At 41.1% G+C, this 21,476-nt stretch overlaps 1 protein-coding gene across 4 annotated transcripts in view; it reads left to right on the top strand.

Annotated features, from left to right (window-relative positions):
• Positions 1-219: 219 nt before the first annotated feature.
• Positions 220-21,476, top strand: part of LOC132392584 (integrin alpha-6-like) — a 100,677-nt gene continuing 79,420 nt past the window's right edge. For 3 of the 4 annotated variants that reach the window (XM_059966652.1, XM_059966653.1, XM_059966654.1), the window contains exon 1: positions 220-1,609. In XM_059966652.1, the coding sequence (XP_059822635.1) occupies positions 1,434-1,609 (176 nt within the window). In that variant the 5' untranslated portion in view covers positions 220-1,433. Of the gene's footprint in view, positions 1,610-2,612; positions 2,694-21,476 lie in introns of those variants that run through there. The other variant, XM_059966655.1, reaches the window with a different exon arrangement.

The raw sequence follows: 21,476 nt of genomic DNA on the forward strand, positions 1-21,476 counted from the left end.
CTGCTCTTTGGATGCAGCCTATAAGACAAGTGCGTCACTGGGGTTCCGGGGCTTTGCGGCCCTCTGGATGAGCTGACTCTATCCTGGTGTCGCAGGAGAAAACAGACCATGGGGATCAGTGGATTGGCTGTCAGGAGCTCTGTACTCGGAGAATTTCTCTCTCTTTCTTGTTAGTGGGGTAGAGTTCGTTGCCGATTCTCAAGTCGGAGAACTCTGGGGGATAAAAAAAGGCGATGTGGCAGACTTTATCATTGCAAATCAGAGAGTTGTTTTGTTATGTCTCCCCTGTTGCTGTGAAAGGGTGATACCTCTCTGTCCCTTTATTGGGGAGAAAGAGAGCCTGTGTGGTATGTTGGATTATTGGGTAAACGATGAGTTTTTGTTGTGCTGCAGATCATGGTCTTTTTGGGGGGCTTTGCTGTTGCTTGCTTGGTGGGTGGAAGGTGCTGATGCTTTTTCTTGCAGAAGTAAATAGGGAGGAAGAGGGTCGCTGCTTTGTTGCTGTTGGTGCATGGGAGGGGTAGTAGGGGGGGCTTTGGGGTTCCGATGTTTTTACTGTCACTCATCCTTTGGGACACTCTTCTGCTTTTGTAGATGTCTGTGACGAACAAAAGTTTCAGGTTGTATATTATACACATTTTTCTGATAGTAAGTGGAACTATTACACGTGTATAGAATTTTTACCTGAAGTTATTGTTTTTTTTTGTTCATTTCCCTTTAATAATCTCTACCCATCGTTCTCTCCCTATTCTTACCTTAAAAGATGTGCAGAACATAATGATCTCAGATTTTAAACTAAAAGGCCATGTGTTGATCGGGATCTTAATGAAATTCTCAAAAACTATGGAAAGTCTAAAGAAAGGTTTGTTTTGTTCATCCAGAAAATAAAGCAATTTGTAAGAAAGTTTGGCCATGTCTTTCCCCATCAACCCCTTTTTAAGTTTCAACTAAAAAAAGTTCAATTATTGATGACATATTTGCAAATATTGTGTCTCTGATATGATACAGTTATCGACATGGTACGGAATAGGGGGTGATTATAGAACGGTATAAGTTCCCAACAATAATGGAAGAATTCTCACAGAATGTTTTATATGACACAATGACAAGGTAAACCACTTAAAATATCCATGGGCACGTTTTTCGTGCAGTCATTAATCGCCCATGTTTGGTAGAAATGGGACAAGTTTGAGCGACGCCTAGTACTGGAAACAAGAAAGTCAAGTTGGATTGGGATGGGGCGGAGGGACTAGGGTCAGTTTAACTTCTTTATTGAAGCTCGGCATCGACAGTGGCAGAGAGGCGGGGCAAAGCGAGGCGTCACCGTCGCTTTATAATGTGATTTGCAACACAAGGCGGCTACTCGGAAAAAGAATCAGACAGGGAACTTAACGTTAGGAGCACTTTCACAGGGGTTAGAAGACATTTCTGATATGGCGGCCGCAGAGCAGTGGCTTCTTATCTACCTGTCTTTGTTTTCACTCAAGGAGTGGGCTTCAGCTTTCAATTTGGATGCGGAAAATGTCATCAGGAAAAACGGAGATCACCCCAGCCTGTTTGGTTTTTCCCTTGCTATGCACCGGCAGCTAGAACCATCAAATGAAATAATGTAAGTATCCGTACATTGATTTCGCTTGATTGGAGAAGATGGTTGGTACTTTCAGAATCTAGACAGGAATGCAAGTGGAAAGTCTGCGCTTTGTGGTCTAAGCCGGGACACCCTCGCACACTTTAGCTGAAGTTACTCCGTTCGAACAGGTTTATCGGATCTTAAGCTTGTGCTCGAGATTGAAGCAAGTGCAGTGAGAAGTTTCCGCCGGCAGTCACGGTACCTGTTCACGGCCGGCGCTCGCTGCGGAGGTTGTCCTCGCTACTCCAGAGCGTCGCTCGTTAAACCCGCAGTGACTCTGCTCAGGGCCCGGGTGCCCGAAAGCGCTCTTTGATTCACTTTGATTTATGTCGGGCTTGTGGTATTGACTGCGGGGCTTCTTGATATTTAAAAAAAAATAGTAATTGGAACCTTGGGGATTTATTTTATCGAAGAATGCAACAGGATGGCCCTGCATCGTTTAAAGAAAGCGCACTGGTTGAAGGTGAAGCGATCATTGGTATGCAGGGCAGCGCCAACTACCTCCCCCCCCCCCCCCCACACACACGCAACACTAAGTCCCTCGGGGCTAGTTACAAAATCTTCTAAAGTTGCACTGGAGGTGAGGTGTGACCCCAAACAATTGTCTTCAGTGAAAGGGTCGGAAACTTTATCCTAACTGCTGTGTTTTAATTGTAGAAGCGTTAAAAGTTTCTCTCCGAGCAAAATGTTCCACTGAAGCCTTTAACGTTGTCACTGGCCGGGTTTTTTTTTGTTGTAAACTTTTTTTCTCTCTCTCTTGGGACTACCGGTCCGCTGCGCGGCGGCGACAGTTTGATGATAGCTGCTTTCGCGAGCACGGCACGCCGACTAAATGTGACCATCTGAATGGCGGGGTGGTTGGGGAGGAGTTGGCCGAGGTGAGGATGAGGGGCGGCGGCAGGGAGGAGCTGTGAGGTCCGACCCGCCTGGCCTCGCCCTCGCCCTCGCCCTGCACGGTGCCGGGCGGCGGGATCGAGTGGCGAGTCAGCCTCCACCTACCGCAAGTCTTCTGGTGTCCTCGGTCGGTGCCGAGGCGGACGGCGGCGTCCTCTGAAACCAAAAGGTGCAGAATGCATTCATTTTCCTTCGAATGAGTGACCCTGTGACAAATCGCAGAGATCTGAGAATCCCATCGGCACTTTAACTCGATTTGTTCTTTAATCCCTTGTTTCCTCAATAATTTTTTTTTTCAAATTTCTGGATTATTTGGAAACTTGTTTCACATTTGTCGCAGCCGGATTGTTTTGGAAGATTAGGTTCTGCCAGAGTCGCTCAGCCCCTGATCTCATTTCCAGCCAAAGTACAAACATGCAGAGAGAGAGCCGAGCTCCTGAGGTGATGGGAGTGTAACTGCCCGTGACGTCAAAGCGGCCTTTGACCGAGTGGCTTCAAAGAGCCCAAGAAACCTCAGTTGGTTGGGGTGACATTTAGCACACAGGAAGATGGTTGTGGTGGTTGGAGGTCAGTCACTTCAGCTGCAGGAGTTCCTCCCGGTAGCGCCCCACGCCCAGAATCTTCTTTTATTGCATGACTGATTTCCCTCCAGTCATGCTGTCTGGTGGTTCTGGGCTATTTTTTTATAATTGCAGAATGTTCAGCATCATTTGTGATTCCTTGGATAAGGAGGTAGTCCAGATCAAAATGCAGCAAGACTTGGACTGTATCCAGGTCTGGGCTGATGATTGACAAAGTAACTTTCAGACTAGACAAACACCAGGCAATGACAACATCCAGCAGGATAAAGTAAGCCATTAACCCCTGATATCCAATGGCATGTCCATCACTGAACTCCATCTACAGGTCCACATCAAGACACCTTGGACAAGACCTTCCAAACCCTGACCTGTCAATTAGAAGGTCAGGGGCATGGTCACCACTCCCTGGGAGTTGCCTTCCAAACCACGCACCATCCGAACTCAGAAATGTATTGCCCTTCATTCACCTTTGCTGGGTTAAAATCCTGGAATTTGCGGATGCTTAAGTCCCTTATTCAACCTGTCTCAATCAGGCGGACCTTAGGACCCAGCGGAACCCCAGACCTTATTTAACCTGTCTTAGTGCGGTGAACATTAGGACCCGGCGCCAGAGCTCTGAATGCGCAGTGTTTCTGTTCACAAAAATAATCACGATCACAATTGAAAATAAAGTTGAAATAATAAAGCGACTGGAAAGAGGTGAAATGCCATCGGTCATTGGAAAAGCGTTAGGCTACAGTTGGTCAACAATCGGAACAATTTTAATGGAGCATGTGAAAGGTCCTGCCCCGATGAAAGCTACAATTATTACTAAGCAACGCAGTGGTTTAATTATTGGGTTTTGTGTTTTTGATCCTCCACATCAACCCGGCATGGTGGAGAGTGCACTAGGGAGTGATCTGTCCGGAGTCCCAAGAACTTCCGTTCCTGAGCCCAGTGCTGAAACATACGTTCTTAAGTGTTTTATATGCATAGAAAGGTAAAATATATACTATATACTAAGACAAACGTTTGACTGACGCTAAATAATATCAGATGTACCTGTTCCGACTTACTTAGTAAGAGAACTTCTGATTTTTTTTTTCCAATTGCGATCCATGATAACCCACGCACATCCTCCCGTATACTTTAAATCCTCTCTAGATTACTTATAATACCTAATACAATGTACATACTATTTAAAGTGGTTGTTATACTGAATTGTTTAGGGAATAATGACAAGAAAAAAAGACTGTACGTGCTTGAACAACAAGTGCTGGAGGAGCACTTCCGGGTTTTCGCGATTCGCGGTTGGTTGAATTCGCGCTTGTGGAATCCATGGATAAGGAGGGCCAACTGTATAGCTAATAAAAGGTGAAGTGGAACACACATGAGGTTATGCAGATGCTGTGGAAATCTAGACACACAATGCTGGAGGAACTCAGCAGGCCAGGCAGCATCCATGGAAAAGAGTACAGTCGATGTTTTGGGCCAAGACATATTGGTGGGAAACCATCAGTTTGGAAAAGAACAAACAGTCAATATTTCAGGCTGAGACCTTTGGCCCAAAGTGCTGAATGTTCCTCACTGTGGACGCTGCCTGACCAGCATTTTGTGTAGCGGAGCATAGCTGGTTCTGACGTGTTTGTGATGGAACAAGCTGGAACTGGTCCCCTCTCGCTGTGAAGCAGGGACACCCCTTTTTCCCTTATTGGGGAGAGAGAGAGAGCCTGTGGAATGTTAAATACCAGGTGAACGAGTAGTCTTTGTGGTACTGCAAGTCTGTGTCTTTACTGATGGTATGCTGCATGCTTGAGTGCTTGGTGGGGGGTGTTGATGCTTTTTTTTGCTGAAGGAGAAGGGGGGGTCATTGCTTTGCTGCTGCTTGTGTGTGGGAGTGGGAGGACTTTGGGGTTCTAACGTTTAACTGTCATTCATTCTTTGGGGCACTCCTCCATTTTCGTGGATTTTGCAAAGAAGAATTTCAGGATGTATATTGTATACATTTCTCTGACATTAAATGAACCTATTATTATCACATATACTAAATTACAGTGAAATGCTTGACTTGCATATTGCTTGATTTATTTTCACAAGGTCCACAAGTTGCAACGATGTAGTAGGTGACTTTAAATTGAGAACGTAACCGAAGGTGATAGTTAAATAAAGTTAGATGGCAGGAAGTAGATAAAGAGTTAGACCAGGTTTGCTGCAGAAAGGTCTTGGTGAAGGGCACGGAAATGAGTCGAAACTGTTGGAAGAGGTTTGCTTAGGGATCTCACAAGTAAATCTCTGCAAACTAGTGCAGATCGAATACAAAGTGTGAAGCCTGGAAGATGAAGTTCAAAGGTTTGCTACTTCCATTCAGTGTGTTATGAGAACTGGAGTTTTAAGGTTTAAAATACATTTATTATGTGTGCCATATACAACCTTAAGATTTATCTTCTTGTAGGCCGCCACCTCCTGCTGCTGCCTGTGAGGAGTTTGTACATTCTCACTGTGACCTCATGGGATTCTTCCAGGTGGTCGGGTTTCCTCCCACAGTCCAAAGACGAACCGATTGCTCGGTTAATTGGTCATTGTAGATTGTCCTGCGATTAGAGGAGGATTAAATCGGGGGATTGCTGGGTAGTATGGATCGAAGGGCCTGTTCCGCATCGTATCTCGGTAAACAACCAAACAAACAACTCACAAAAAAAATCCCCCACCACAATGACAGTCAACATCCGGTGTGCGAAAAAAGGAAGAACAAATCATGCAAACAATATGAAAAGGTAATCAAAGATGAACCACAGTCTCCGAACGTAAGTTTGTGGCCAGTTCAGCGCTGAGGCTAGTCCAGGAGCTCGCTGGCCACAAGCCACAGAGCCGTGTTCAGTGCTGAGCGCCACACTGAATTGTGGGCTCAGCACTAGTTTGCCCTTAGCCTTTGGCCTCCATGCCTTAATCTTTTCAATCTAACTCTGTTTAAATTGGCCTACCACCGGTTTGTTTTCTGCTCTTGAGCCCAGGCCCTGCCACGTCAATCTGACCCAAACATCGTTTGGCCCGGAGTCCACTCTACCAGTGGTTGCTGTGGTCATATCTGCATTCTCGGGATTCCGTACTGCAGAGATGCCAGGTACAGATGGTTCAAAAGCAGTCCTCTCAAAGGGAAATTGCAGGTTGTCGACAGCAGTGATCGTAGTGCAGAAAAAGTATATTTAGTAGTTTTGTTAGATGCCTGCAAAACAATGCTGTGTCTGGGCCTTGCCTGCACCATCTTGGAAGCTCTTGGAGCTTGTTGGACGGATGATGAGTACAGGTCTAATGGACTTTGCATGAGGGTGGCACAGCTAAATGAATGGTTACTGTCAATATTGGGTAGAGTTTAGGCAGCTGCAAGGAGAGTGTTGAGGAGGGTAAAGAGGCAGTTGAAGAGAAGCACAGGAGCCTGCCCTTTCAACAGTGGGATAAAGCTATCTTGGAAAATTTCGGTTTAGCAGCCATTAACATTCTCCGGTTTTTGTCAAAGTGAGTGATAGCAATTTAAACTTGCTTGTAGGATCAAACATGACTACAGATAGTGAAGGAGGAGACTGAGAGGTACTATTATGTGAATGTGACTGTCAGATTGTAGTTGAGTTAACTAACACAATGGGTGTTCAAGTTCCAAGATATTTGTGAGGAAGAACACATTTAATATTCAGGATGTGCAGGTATGTTTCTCGGAACTCTTGACAAATTTTTTGATACAGGGATTTCTTTTTTAAACAAGTTGGCTTTCAAAGGAAGAAATACATTGCTATTCATGAAAAATGAAATGGTGTATCTTTATAAGGGAGGAAATTTAAATTCATTTTTATTTAAACCATAGACACTTTTTTTTCCCCCTCTCTGGTCCAGTTAAGGATTTTGATGATTGGAACCAGAAATAGTCGAGTGAAAATTGACGTTTGTGTGTCCCTCATGAGTAATAGAAATCATGATTGATTTAGGGTTCTTAATTGGTAGTTGATTCTGGATGACTTGTAATTCCAGACTTGCAAAACCCAGGGTCTCCTGAGAGGCCTTGGGCAACTCTGATTGAGCCAGTCTTCTGGGCACAATTAAAGCAAATTGAAAGGTCAATATTGCTTGTTCTTTTATATTGATGACTGAATTATAATGCAAGTTTCATGTTCAAGTTTATTGTCATTCAAGTGTACACCGTACTTGCGTCGCAAACAGCACATAAGATAATATTAACACAATAGTATTAACAAATAATAAAAATATTCTGTAGATGAAAGAGTTGACTGACCTATAGTTAAGTATTTGACAATATAATGCTACCGGCACTATCATAAATAATGTGTACTGGGTGGGAGCAGGCTGTTCAGATGTCTCACAGCCTGGGGGAAGAAGCTGACAACAATCCTTGTTTCCTGTGCTGCAGTGTCTTCTCCCTGAAGATAGGAAGTCAATGCGATTGTGTCATTCTCTTGCCTTTTTCAGTCATCGTGCTCCTTTTACATTCATCTGTGGAGATTCTCTGAACTAAATATTGACATTTATATGAAGTACACCAGCCCAAAAACACAGCTAATTTTGGACTTGCAAAATCACAGTGTTGAAGTTTGGCTTCTCCTTCAAGGTAAAGGCAGCAGTGATGAGGTTGATATCTAGTTGTGGAATGAGAAACCTATAGAGTCATATACAACTACAGCTCGCAAACAGGCCCTTCAGCCCATCTAGTTCATGCCAAACCATTTAAGCCTACATCAACCTACACCTGGACCATACCCCTCCTATCCATGTACCTATCCAAACTTCTCTCAAATGTTGAAAATGAAGTGGCATCCACCACTTGTGCTGGCAGCTCGTTCTGTGCTCTCACCACCTCTGAGTGAAGGATGCTATGTGTTAACATATCTGTAACATTATGAAACACCAGTCACAGATCTATGCCATTTCAGAATGATTAACAGTCAACAACTGTGACAAGCTTAATTTCACGTGGCAGGCTTCGTGTAAGGGCAATTTGAAAATGACTTTTGTGATGGTGACTGAGGGATTAGCGTTGACTAGAGCACCTGATTCAGGTGCAAGAATGCTTCTGCTTAGCCCACAGTGGAAGAGTCTTAACAAGACTCAATACTAAATGTGCCCTGAGAAAGATTATAAAGTATTATTTTGTTTGCAAGGATAACTGGACATTTTGAATTGCTGATTTAAAATCTTCTGATGAAGCCCTTGTCAATATCATTACTTCAAAGTGCTTCCATAGACCTCTGTTATCTGACCATATGCCATCATTCATTTGTCAGCCCAGTTAAGGGAGTAGGAGGCTGCATGTTATAAAGACAGTGAGTATATTTTTGTACAAATGCAAATTTATTAAAAAACATTCGGTTTATGCATAGTGGATTTCAGTTAATTGGACTATCGGTTATTTGGGGCAGCTGCTTATTCGGGTCAACTCCTAAAGAAAATAACTCATTGAGAAAATAGCTGGGATTTCTTTCATTTATTTGGGACACTTCCATTTAATTGGGACAGGAGACTTGCTGAACAGTTTCTAACTCTCGTCAGTCATGTGCACTTGAGTGGCTGAGTAGACACGACTCTGTGCTTGGAGTGAACGGTTTTTAAACAGTGTGAGTTGCATACGCTTGTCTTAAGTTGTTCATTTGGACCGACCAATGCTTTATAGTACTGTGGTAATATTGGTAGTGTTCTAATTTGTTCTGTATTTCACTTAAAAACATAATCTGTTACTCAGTTAAATGTAGTTTGTCTTTTTTAACGTATTTCCATGAAACTTTGGCAAACTTTTGGGCCAGTTAATTGGTCCAAAATGTACTTGTCCCGATGTGTTCCAGATAACCGAAATCGACTAATTTTTGTCACCTGTAATATTTAAGGTGCATGCTAGTGCATGTTTGTGCGTGTGTTTATGGCAGGAGATGGAAGTCGGTCACTGCTGCTCTGATAATTGTTGCACATCTAGGTCTCCATCTGGCAGGCAGAGTTATAATTGATCTTTTGGTTTCTCCAGAGACAGTATGTCTCCTCCGAAGATAAATCAACTTGAATTCAAAAATGTGACATATATTCAATGAAAACTGGAAAGGTGAGTGTTAGTAGATGCTGGACAGTCAGAAAGGAGGCCTTTTGTCCTGTTGAGTTGTTTACAGCGTCAATGAAATTTATTCAGCGATGTGCCATCCCTGCTGCGTTAGTTAACCTTTTGACGCTCAGTGTATGGACTCCATGGAAAAACGGCCATTTGAGTTGGATTCTAGAAGAGGGTTAGAACCATAGAACAGTACAGCACAGAAACAGGCCTTTTGGCCCTTCTTGGCTGTGCCAAACAACTTTTCTGCCTAGTCCCACTGACCTGCACCTCAAGTCAAGTCAATTCACTTTTATTGTCATTTCGACCATAACTGCTGGTACAGTACATAGTAAAAATGAGACAACGTTTTTCAGGACCATGGTGTTACATGACACAGTACAAAAACTAGACTGAACTACATAAAAAAAAAACACAACACAGAGGAAGCTTCAGTAGACTACAGACCTACACAGGACTGCATAAAGTGCACAAAAGCAGTGCCAGCATTACAATAAATAATAAACAGGACAATAGGGCAAAGTGTCAGTCCAGGCTTCGGGTATTGAGGAGTCTGATAGCTTGGGGGAAGAAACTGTTACATAGACTGGTCGTGAGAGCCCGAATGCTTCGGAGCCTTTTCCCAGATGGCAGGAGGGAGAAGAGATTGTATGAGGGGTGCATGGGGTCCTTCATAATGCTGTTTTCTGGACCATAACCCTCCATACCCCTCTCATCCATGTACCTGTCCAATTTTTTCTTGAATGTTAAAAGTGAGCCTGCATTCACCACTTCAACTGGCAGCTCATTCCACACTCCCACCACTCTGTGTGAAGAAGCCCCCCCTAATGTTCCCTTTAAACTTTTCCCTTTTCACCCTTAACCCATGTCCTCTGGTTTTTTTTTTCTCTCCCCAGCCTCAGCGGAAAAAGCCTGCTTGCATTCACTCTATACCCATCATAATTTTATACACCTCTATCAAGTCTTCCCTCATTCTCCTACGCTCCAGGGAATAAAGTCCTAACCTATTCAACCTTTCTCTGTAACTCAGTTTCTTAAGTTCTGGCAACATCCTTGTAAACCTTCTCTGCACTCTTTCAACCTTATTAATATACTTCCTGTAATTCGGTGACCAAAACTGCACACAATACTCCAAATTCAGTCTCACCAATGCCTTATACAACCTCACCATAACATTCCAACTCTATACTCAGTAGTTTGATTTATAAAGGCCAATGTGCCAAATGCTCTCTTTATGACCCTATCTACTTGTGACGCCACTTTTAGGGAATTCTGTATCTGTATTCCCAGATCCCTCTGTTCTACTACACTCCTCAGTGTCCTACCATTTAGCTTATATGTTCTACTTTGGTTTGTCCTTACAAAGTACAATACCTCACACTTGGGTTGTTGATGTTGCTGGTGCTTTTGGGAATGGAGGAGTGAAAGTTCCTGTAATTTCATTTCCAGCTCCTAGATATAGATCTTTGGTTGCTGGATTAAATTTCTGTCCTATGTGGTATGTTACATATTCCCAAACCAGTTCCTGGTACCTGCACACTTTCAGTTAAAAAAGGACAAATGGTAAAAATCTTTGATATGCTAACAGATGTATCACATTGTTAGAATTCCAAAGTCTGTTTTGAGGTGGAATGTACTGCTTGGATTCAGTGTTGTGTCTAAAAGGGAAATATTACGTAGTTTACTAATCCATTGGTTAACTGAAGAGTGAATGAAAAATTGAAGAATTGTATTTTCAACAGTGGCACTGGTTACATAAATTGAAAAACATCACTCCAAGTAATATGGTGTAGTTGTGAGTTGAATTTAGAATTTGATATAATAAAGATCTTCAGTGTTTTGTTAATAGTTCATTGTTTAACTATTTACTCAGATAATATGGTGAAGGGAAAGTGTTGTTAGGCTAGGCATAAGCAAAAGAGTACTTTTTGTTCCTTGATGGCACTATTAAGTAATTAGAACAACTACAAAATCAAATAAACACTGAGACAGGACAATGGAATGACTATTTCTTAGATTATGAAAACAAGATATTGTATAGCAACACACACAAAATGCCGGAGGAACTCAGCAGGCCAGGCAGCATCTATGGAAATGAATAAACAGCAGATATTTTGGGCTGAAACTCTTTAGGAGTGAGAGGCAAGGGGGAAGATGCCAGAATGAAAAGGTGGGGGAGGAGAAAGAGTCTAGCTGGAAGATGATGGGTGAAGCCAGGTGTGTGGGAAAGGTCAAGGGCTGGAGAAGACAGAATCTGACTGGAGAGGAGAGTGGACCATCGCAGAAAGGGAGGAGAGTTAAAAGGTCAGAATAGGCATTCGACTGGGCTGGAAAGTAACTTGTAGTGAAAGGTATATACTGTCTTTAGTAGTTGTACAGCTGCCATTTTTGGTCTAATGTGTTTCCTATCAATTCTATTCGATAAGAAACAAATGATAGCAAATGTAGTATTGTGGCGGCTCATTTCCTAGCGTATGCGAACCGACTCACAATTAGATAGCCTACGGGGGTTTGCGAGCACAGAGCTTTGGAGCCTCTTCGCCATGGGGGGCCGGTTGACAGAGGCTTAAAAGTGAGGCTGAAGTTTTCGAATAAAGTTTTTCCTTCGACTGCAGTTACCGACTCCGTGTCGTAATTTTAGCGCTGCTTGTAGCACACCGCTACAGTATGACATTTATTGTAATATCAATGTATAGGTCCATTTTTGAGTCCTTTCATGGACCTCACTTCCATGAATGCTCATGTAGGCAAGTAATCATAGAAGCTTGTGAACTATGAATAAACTGGATTCTGCTATTGCACGAACAAAATCCAACCCTCCCTCCCCTCTAGTGGAACTATTTGTAAGTGGTTCACAAAAGTGCTAGCGCACTTCTCATGGCTTACAGTCAAGGAAAGTGCATTTTTAACTATTTTAAAGGTGGAAAGAAAGGAAGTAATTCAAGGAGCAAATTCCAGAGCTAAGTCCATGGCATTTGAAGGTACACCTGCTGATTACCAAGCAGTTTAAAATCGGGGATGATTGGAATGATCAAGCAACCAGAACTTGGGGAATGTAAAAATCTTAGTGGCTGGGAGAGATTTAAGTGATGGAGAAGGGTGATGCCTTGAATGCATTTGAAAACAGTGATGATGAGGATTATAAAATGGAGTTGCTGTTTAACAAGCAGTGTTTGCCGCAGACAATGCATAGGTGATGAGTGAATGGAATTTTGTCTGTGCTGGAACTTGGGCATCAGGATTTTAAACCTCTAGTTCTCTGAAGACAGAACGTGAGACACCAAGGAGTGTTTATGGATGATAACTCTAAAGGTAAGGGAGTGCACGAGGGATAATTATCCAGTCACATTCTTTGTTTTGATCTAAAGCTACTCAAGTATGTGTCTCATTTATATTGTAGTGCAGGTGAAGTTGTGCTGTTTTTCACTTTTGTCTGTTTGTCAGTAACCCTAAATGTACTTACACATATTTTGTGGTAGTTTTCCTCTTTTCTAATTTCCCAAGATTTAACTGTTCCTTTAATTATGCAAAGAGATTAGCTCACTAAGCAATTAGTTTTATAACTAGCCAATTGTACAATTGCTGTTTACAAAAGCCTAATTGAATGAATTGTTACTTTTGAAATTTTGAAGCTCAGTCTTGTACAGTGATCTTTTCAAGCTGTGGCCACTTTGACAAATATCCTGCAAGATAAGAGTTACATTAACTACTAAGTTAACTCATTGCTTAGATGTAATTTTCTAGTGAATTGTTTAAAACAGTTTGTGCAATAAAAAGATTCTTTATTTAAACTGTTAGCAGTGCAAATAAGCTTTTCAAGAATTATGGTATTGTAGCACACCGCTACACACACGCAGCGCTAAAATTACGACACGGAGTCGGTAACTGCAGTCGAAGGAAAAAAACTTTATTCGAAAACTTCAGCCTCACTTTTAAGCCTCCCTCAACCGGCCCCCCATGGCGCAGAGGCTCCAAAGCTCTGTGCTCACAAACCCCCGTAGGCTATCTAATTGTGAGTCGGTTCGGATGCGCCAGGAAATGGGTCGCCACAGTATTGTCATTTTACAATTGACATATTTAGATTTACTTTCTTGCACATACACCCTCTCCTTAATCACTACGCCTACAAAGCTTGAATTCTAATTGGAATTTCCCCACAGAAATCATTCTGAGCTTCTCTTGTCCTGCATGTCTGCTGATGTTCAGAGCTATGTTTTGAAAAAGAATGCAATGAAAGTATAAAGCTAGATTGGGAAATATAGAACCTTTCTCTTATGTAAGGAGGAATAGATTAGCAAAGGTTAATGTGAACCTTTTCCGTTAACAATTATATTAGTAAATAAGGTGAGAAACTGAGCAGATGTTTTGTTTGTCCTCGCAGATAAATATTAAACGATATAGTACAGTTCAGTAGAGTGAAAGAAGGCGCAAAAGAAATTAGCATTAGTAACAAAATAGTTGGGTTGAGTTGTTATCTGATCTTGGCAATTTTGTCACCGTGCAAGGAGACATTGTCAGTGTGCTGTTGATTGTGGTGTGTCATCCCAAGCCTTCATATACTTTTTAATGGGCTGATTCAGTGTCATTTTGGAAACTCAGTTGTGGTGTAGGGTAGAAGTGTAGTTTTCCACAAGCAATTCTGTAAACATGTAGACCTCGATTCTGCATGAGTTGATACAGGCAAAATTCCATATCACAATGCATGAAGTTCATCACACGCCCAGCAGTGACTAGACTTCTTCCCCACATCACAATTGATTTTCTGAAATGACATCAAATCAGCTAATTGAAAGGTATATGAAGGCCAAGCATTCAGAGGACACACCATAATCAACGGTGTGCTGACACTGGCTTCTCACATGGTGACAAAACATTTGCGAGTGGATTGCCAAGTTCAGAGAACAACTCAATCCAGCCATCAACCACCTGCGAGCACATCTTCTGAATTATTTCTATCAGAATGGTATTGGAGAAGTTAGTAGGGCTTCATGACCGACATCATAGAATTTTGGATGCCCTTGTCATTTTCTAAAATTCCATAGACTCTAGAACAGTTCCCAAAGATTGGAAGCTAACAGACTCTGCTGTTTAAGGAAGGATGGATAGGCAAAGTGGTTATTGCAAACCAGTTAGCCCGACAGCACTAGTAGAGGAAATTCCGGAATATTTTATTAAGGAAATGGTGCGGGGTACTTAGAAAAACAGTCTATAATTTATCAAAGGGAAATCATATTTACAAATCTTAGTCATGCCTATTAGAATAGGACCAGTGGATATGGATTATTTGCATATTCAAATAAGGTGTCAAACAAGTGATTTATAAAAATTAGAACACATGGAGTTGAAGACTAGTTAATAGGCGGTGAACAGAGAAGAGTTGTTTTTGGATTTGGAGACTGTTTAGTGTTTTGCTGTGGAAGTTAGGGAGGTTGCTCCAGATGTTCACCATATCAGAGATTCAGATGAGGAGACAACCTGTGGCTTATTCAAACTTGCTGATGATACAGAAGTGTGCTCCAGTGAGGAATTCGCAGAGACACCTTAAAGGGCTGCAGATGGACAGTGAGTAGGCAGGTATATAGCAAATGGAACATAATGGAGAAAAAGGTGAGGATGTTCCAGCCTGGTAGAATGAAGGCAGGAATGTGTTTTAACATGGTGAGAGATTAAAACATTATAGTTTTAGAATGGTCTTGGGTATCTTTGTACATGAGTCACTAAAAGTTGAAGTGCAGTTACAGAAAAGTACTTAGGAAGACATTTAGGCCTTTGTTGCAAGATGGTGACCTTACTTTTACCAAAACTTTTATATATACATATATATAAATATATCTCAAGCAGTTCCCTCTTTTGTTCCAAAAACATTTTTTGATAAAATAGATTCTATGATTTTGTCTTACATTTGGAATAATAAAAGCTCTAGAGTGAATAAACTTTTATTGCAAAAACCAAGTAAAGATGGAGGACTGGTCTTACCAAACTTCAGATTTTATTATTGGGCAATACATTTTTCAGATACTTACAGGTTAGGAATTTTTTACGTGATTTTTTACGAATTACCCCTTGGCCTGCTCTTTAAATTTGGCTTATGCTATTTTTCAGCGTAAACCATTTCAAAAACGATTAATAGCTATCATTTATAAACAGTTAATGAATGCTCGCATGTCGCCTAATGATAGGATTCAACGCACTTGGGAAATAGAACTTCAACATTCACTTTCAGACAATCAATGGAGTAAAATTTATTATCTAGTCAATAATTCATCTATCTGTGCATGCCATACTTTAATTCAGTTTAAGATAGTACACTGGGCCCATATGTCCAAAGATAAATTGGCGCATATTTTTCCTAATACAAGCCCTATTTGTGACAGATGTAACACAGAAGTGGCTACTCTAGCTCGTAAGTTTTGGTCATGTGTAAGCTTAAATAATTTTTGGAAGGATGTGTTTGGAATACTATCTAAAGTTGTAGATATGGATGTTCAACCCATCAGCAATTTTTGGGATCATTCCAGAGGAAGCAGGTAGAATATCTGTATCTGTTCAACATGTGATAGATAGCCTTTTCAACTTTACTGGCTAGGAGAGCTATCTTGCTACACTGGAAAGACTCTAATCCGCCTACTGTTTTTATTGGCTCTCCTCCATCATGTCATGTCTAAGCTTGGAGAAAATTAGAAGCCGGACATTTGATATATTAATTTTGAACAAGACTGGTGACCCTTTATTCAATATTTTCACATGATTTAATTTATTCTCTTTAGGGAAAATCCTTATCTGTGAATGTTTGGAGATGACTGAAAGGATGTGTTTTTTCTTTACTCTTGTTTCTAATTTTATCCTCAAATAGACTGCCTGATCTTTTTTTTGTTTGTTCTGTTCAGTTAGTGTTTTTTTTTCTTTTATTAAATAAAATTTCCAGTTTATTTTTTACGATTGCCAAGAGAAGTTGTGGTTTTTAAAATTATATTGTATAGATAACAGCGTAACATTTTACCTATCTGATTTTGACAATATATACTTTTTTTTTACTGCTGTTTATGTCTTTTGTATTATTTGTTTGCTAAGCTTCTCCTCTGATTTGTTTATTCTTTACTGGAAAAATCAATAAAAAGATTGAAAAATGAAATGAAGTATGTAGAGTCCTAGTAATAACACATCTGGAATATTATTCCAGATCTTAACTCTTCATCCTAAGGAAAGATGGACTTGCGATAATAGTGCAAGTAAGGTTCACAGACTGGTTCTCATGAATAAACTTGTCATGGAAGGAGAGATTAAGCAGTCTGGGTCAAAATTTACAACATTTTGTTCAGTTTTGACAAGGTAGATGAAGCTTCTCCTGGCTGGAGTGTATTGAACCAATAGTTACAGTCTCAGTTTAAAAAAAAATTGTTGGTCACTCAAATCAGAAGAAATTTCTTCACCTTAAGGGTAGTGAATCTTGAAACTTTCTAACCTAAAGGGTTATGGAGGCTCAGTTGCTGAATATTTCAAGACGTGAGTTTGCTAAACCTTTGGATATTAAGGAACTTTGGGTTGGCACGGTGATACTGCAGTACTGCTCCATCACTGATCCAGGTTCAATCCGGACCTCAGTGGAAGTCTTTCCTCTACCGGTTCTGGTTTCCTTCTGCATCCCAAATCTATGGGTGGTTAGTTTAATGGGCCACTGTGAATTGCCCCTTTTGTGCAGGTGAGTGGTAGAATCTGATCAGAGGTGGACTGATGGAAGGTGGGAGATTAGATGGGATTGCTGTTAATGGCTTTTTTTTAAAGATCAGGAGCTCCCAAACTTTTTAGTGATCACAGCAAAGCTTTAATGAATTACTGATACTGGTCATCCTTGTTTTGATGATCTGGAGAATAACTTGGCTGGATGTTATTCTGTGCCTACTCTTTGTACGTCTGAGGGTTCTGCTATTGGATTTAAGTGTTTCTAAAAACAGTAGACACTTTTTTCCATGTGAATCTTGTAAACTTTTCTGGGTCTCCATTTAATGACAGTCAAGATCCTGAGGCTTTATTGTTCAACAATAGATCAACTAGGAATGCAGTCCACAAAGATTATGGAATTCTGTTTCAACCCTTGTCCCACGCTGTAACTGTGGCAGATTTTAAAGTAGAGTGAATTCTGGTTAATTGGGACATATTGGGAAGAGTACACTTTGGCCCAAATAAGTGGAAGTTTCATGGTAATACATTAGTTAAAAAGGTATATTTAAAAATGATAACTAACATTTAATTGAGTAACAAATTGTATATTTAAATGAAATACAAAATAAACTAGAACACTATCAATACTACCACAGTGCTATAAAACTGGATTAGTTCGTAATTGTTATCGGTGGAAGAATTTAACTGTGTAGACTGGTGTGTTCTTCTGATCACTGTAAGTGAACAATGTCAGTGCAAACACTTGGTGTAGATAATGGACTGCCTTTATACAATGCTGTCGACAATTGTATTCTCCAGATAGCTTCTGGATATCTTCAGATTCTTCATTGTTCCTAATTGTGCTGAAGTAGTGAAATCATTTCATTTTCACTCCTGGCCATTTCTGGCATCTTCAAGCCTAAGTGCTTGAACTGTAGTGAGCAAAACTGTTTTGAATTGCCTTACTGCTTGCTTCTAGCCAACTATCGGTGATAAAAATCACTGCTTTTTGAACACAATCGCATGCAACTGACACCATTTTAAAAACTGTTTGCTCTAAGAACGGTATAGCATTCAACAGCCACGGCAAGTGCACACGTCTGACGCTAGTTAGAAACTATTTGGCAACAGTCTCCTGCCCCAGTTAAGAGGCATCATGTCCCAAATAAAGGGAATTGCAGCTATTTTCTTGATTAGGTTTAGTTCTTTAAGAGTTGTCCCAAAAAAGCGGCTGTCCCAATAACCGATGGCTCAATTAACTTGAATCCACTGCACTTGAAGTTGCCTCAGTCAAGGGAAGGAGTGATGATTAAATAAACAGCAAATTATACTTGTTATAAGAGAACAGGGCAAGCACCGTAGCAGACAAGTTGTGTGCAATAGAGCCAATTGCCGGCTGGGCAAGGAAAGCAAATGTTTGAATTCAGTAAATAAATTACTTAATATTTAAGGCAGTAAGTTGTGTTTCTTCTGATCTTTATGATTGAGGACAAGATTCTTGCCCCTCATTTATTAAAAGCTGATAAAAATATTACTGTTTCCTTTCCATTTTCTTTTCAAACACAGCATTATTGTGAAAATAGCCAAATACTTGCTTTATAAGTTACAGTCATTATTAGTTTGCATGGTTTTTAATATTTTTCATTTCTACTGTAACTTAAATTTTCATCAGTTGTATGAATTAAGTTCTTTAAATATCCAGATTTATTAGTTGAATCTTGCAAGAAACACCTACTGGGATATTACATTACTGAGCACTGGTCATGTGTGGTGGCTTATGCAGTAGGCTGAGAATTTGCTCTGTTTTGTTGCCAAAAGGTGCAGCAGAGCAAAAGTTTAGGAATTTCTTGCAGCCTAGTCTATACTTGTATACTTGAACTTGTAAAAACGCAGAAAACCACTGGATCCATTCAAGCTCCTGGGGGGTGGGGGGGTAATTCCTATTAGTCCTATTTCCTGGGAACATGCAGCTGATTCTCTCTCACATGTTTGCCAACTCCCTTTCTGATTCTCTTAGTCATTTACTAGTGAAACCCCTTCCTACCAGGTGTCTCTAGAGATGTGGCTGTTTTGCCCCTCGCTACAGCGGTGGTTTCTCAGCGGTGAGAAAACCGCCTTTCTCAAACTCCGAACGCCTCGGGTCCCACCGAAACCGGGTAGTTGGATTGCCTCGGCCATCAGAACCCTGGTCTGTGCGAATAATGTGTAAATTCTGCCCCCACGCTGTTAGCTGTCAGCAAGAAATAACAGATCGTACACTGCTTGCAGTTATAAAGAAAGTATATTTACAAATTTCAGCTTTATCGAACAGTTAGTAGGAAAAAGAAAAAAAAATAGGAGGCCAATTATAGTTAACCCAGTCCAAATTGGCACATAAAGTTGGAGCTCATCTTGAAGTTGTCTTTAACTCGCACACTAAGCCCACGGTCTGTGTGAAAGCACACACCACCTTCTGAATGTCGCTTGAAATTCATCTTGGACAAATGGGTGTATTAATCCTTCCTCCTTGATGGCCTCCTCGGCCGTCTTGAGAATGTGAACAGGGTAAGGGGTACGTGTAGAAGGGGTGGGCAAGGGGCAAGAGTAGCAAAATATGTAGACAGGACCAGGGGGGAGGATACGTTATTGGGGAAGTAGATAAGATAAGATTCCAGATAGCAAGTGGCAACCACAAAGAAAAGGGAATCTGCGACCACAAGACAATGTGTTTGGCAAAGTATTTTGAGCCATTTTCCTATTTTGAGTGTTTTGCTTGCGTCCATACCCATTCCGAGTATTACGCTTGCATCTATGCTTATTCAGAGTATTTTGCGTGCTTAGCTATGCAATAGCCAATCAATTGATGAATTTGAATCGGTAACCATATTTGTGAATGTAGTACCCTGCTTTTGGGTATAAGTATGACCTTTGTAAACCGACAAATTGGGAGTTGGCTACCTCACGCCCGAAGTGCATGGGGCTGCGAACTCCTCTCTGAATAAAAACCATTTCAGAGGTAATTTCGTGTCTCTAGTGTTTTTCCTTAACTGAGCAGGTTAATAATTTCGGGTTGACAGTCTCCCCTCCCATCTTCTCCCAGCTTCCGCAAAAAGACCTTAACCCACACCAGTGTCCGTCACGAAAGCTTCTCCGTGCAGCATTCTTTCAGATCTATTAGACAATTAACCTTAAATATGTGTTTGAGCTGTTTGATGGAAGTTCCAATCACAGAAGAGAGTTGCAAATTCTGCACACAAACAGCATCCAAGATTCAGATCAATCCCATGTTTCTAGAGTTGTGTGTAGCAGCACCAATTGCCTTTTTCACAATGCCATCCATTCCGTGGAATTATTGAATTGTGCCTCCAGTAAGTGGGTGGTCCCTTGTTATTTATTGTAAGTACACTAATCTAAGCTTGTTTGTTCCATAATATTTGTAAACATCAACTTTTTCTAAGTCTGAACACTCAACTCACTTACCCATCCATTGAGATGTTCCCACAACCAATGCTTTCAATGTAAAGGCTCTCTATCTTCTCATGTTCTCGTTATTCATTGCTATTGATTTATATTTACATTTACACAGTTTGTTGTCTTGTACACTCCGGATGAGTTTTCATTGATCCTGTTGTAGTTACTACAGGTGTCCCCTGCTGTTGTGATGGAAAATAACTGATTCTTTGAGTCTCAACAGTAGAGGCCTGGACACACACAGTTTTAATAATAAGGAATTTATTTACAAGGGGAAGTCGGGTCAACACAAGCAACTACAATACACAGGAAGCGGTGTGGGGACAGGGTGCAGTTACACAAACAAAGAACAAGGGAAAAGCACTACAACAGCTATCCCCCCTGACCTTGGATAGCTGCGGCTCCCTTACCAGGACAAACAATAGACCTTCCCAAACATAAATCAATACACTTACCTTTAATAAAGTGGTCTGTAAGAGAGAGCGAGCCAGGCACAACTCTCACCTTTTATAGCATGTGGCTGGGTGAGATAATCCAAATAAGGTGACCAATAATTTAGGTGTGCATTGATTAGTTGGGAGGGACCAAATGTTCATTGGCGTGTGGTGTGTCCTCCAACCAGCCAGGTGGCAGTGCGTCTATCACGTGGCCGGTATCTCTGGATACACCCGCTTTACGAATGTTTGCTTTACACCACTTCGCTTTTACAAAAGACCTACATTAGTAACCTGTTTTCACATTACAAAGAGGATTTTGGCTTTTACGAAGATTTTTCCCATATAAATTAATAGTTCTTTGCTTTATGCCATTTCGGCTTAAGAAAGGTTTCATAGGAATGCTCTACCTTTGTAAGGGAGGGACACACCTGTATTTGATAGATTTGCCAAGTATGCCTGCAGGAAAATGAACCTCATGGTTGTATATATGTGCTTTAATTTTTAAAAAATTACTTTGAACACTGCTTCATCCTTTTCCCATCTCAGCGGCCGGCAATTCTGTTGATGGAGATTCTTGCATAGTTGTAGGAGGCAGCTGTTGATCCCAGGGAATCAGGGATTTGTGCCTCTAGTGGCCTGTGTCCTCTCCAGGGCGCAAGCCTGGGTAGGAGGGTTTGAAGAAGCGCCTGTTGCCTGTGCAGTGGGTTCCTGTTCTCCACATCACTGATGTAGTCCAAGGGAAGGGCAAG

This window comes from Hypanus sabinus, chromosome 4 (genome assembly GCF_030144855.1).
Source record: "Hypanus sabinus isolate sHypSab1 chromosome 4, sHypSab1.hap1, whole genome shotgun sequence".
Taxonomy (NCBI): domain Eukaryota; kingdom Metazoa; phylum Chordata; class Chondrichthyes; order Myliobatiformes; family Dasyatidae; genus Hypanus; species Hypanus sabinus.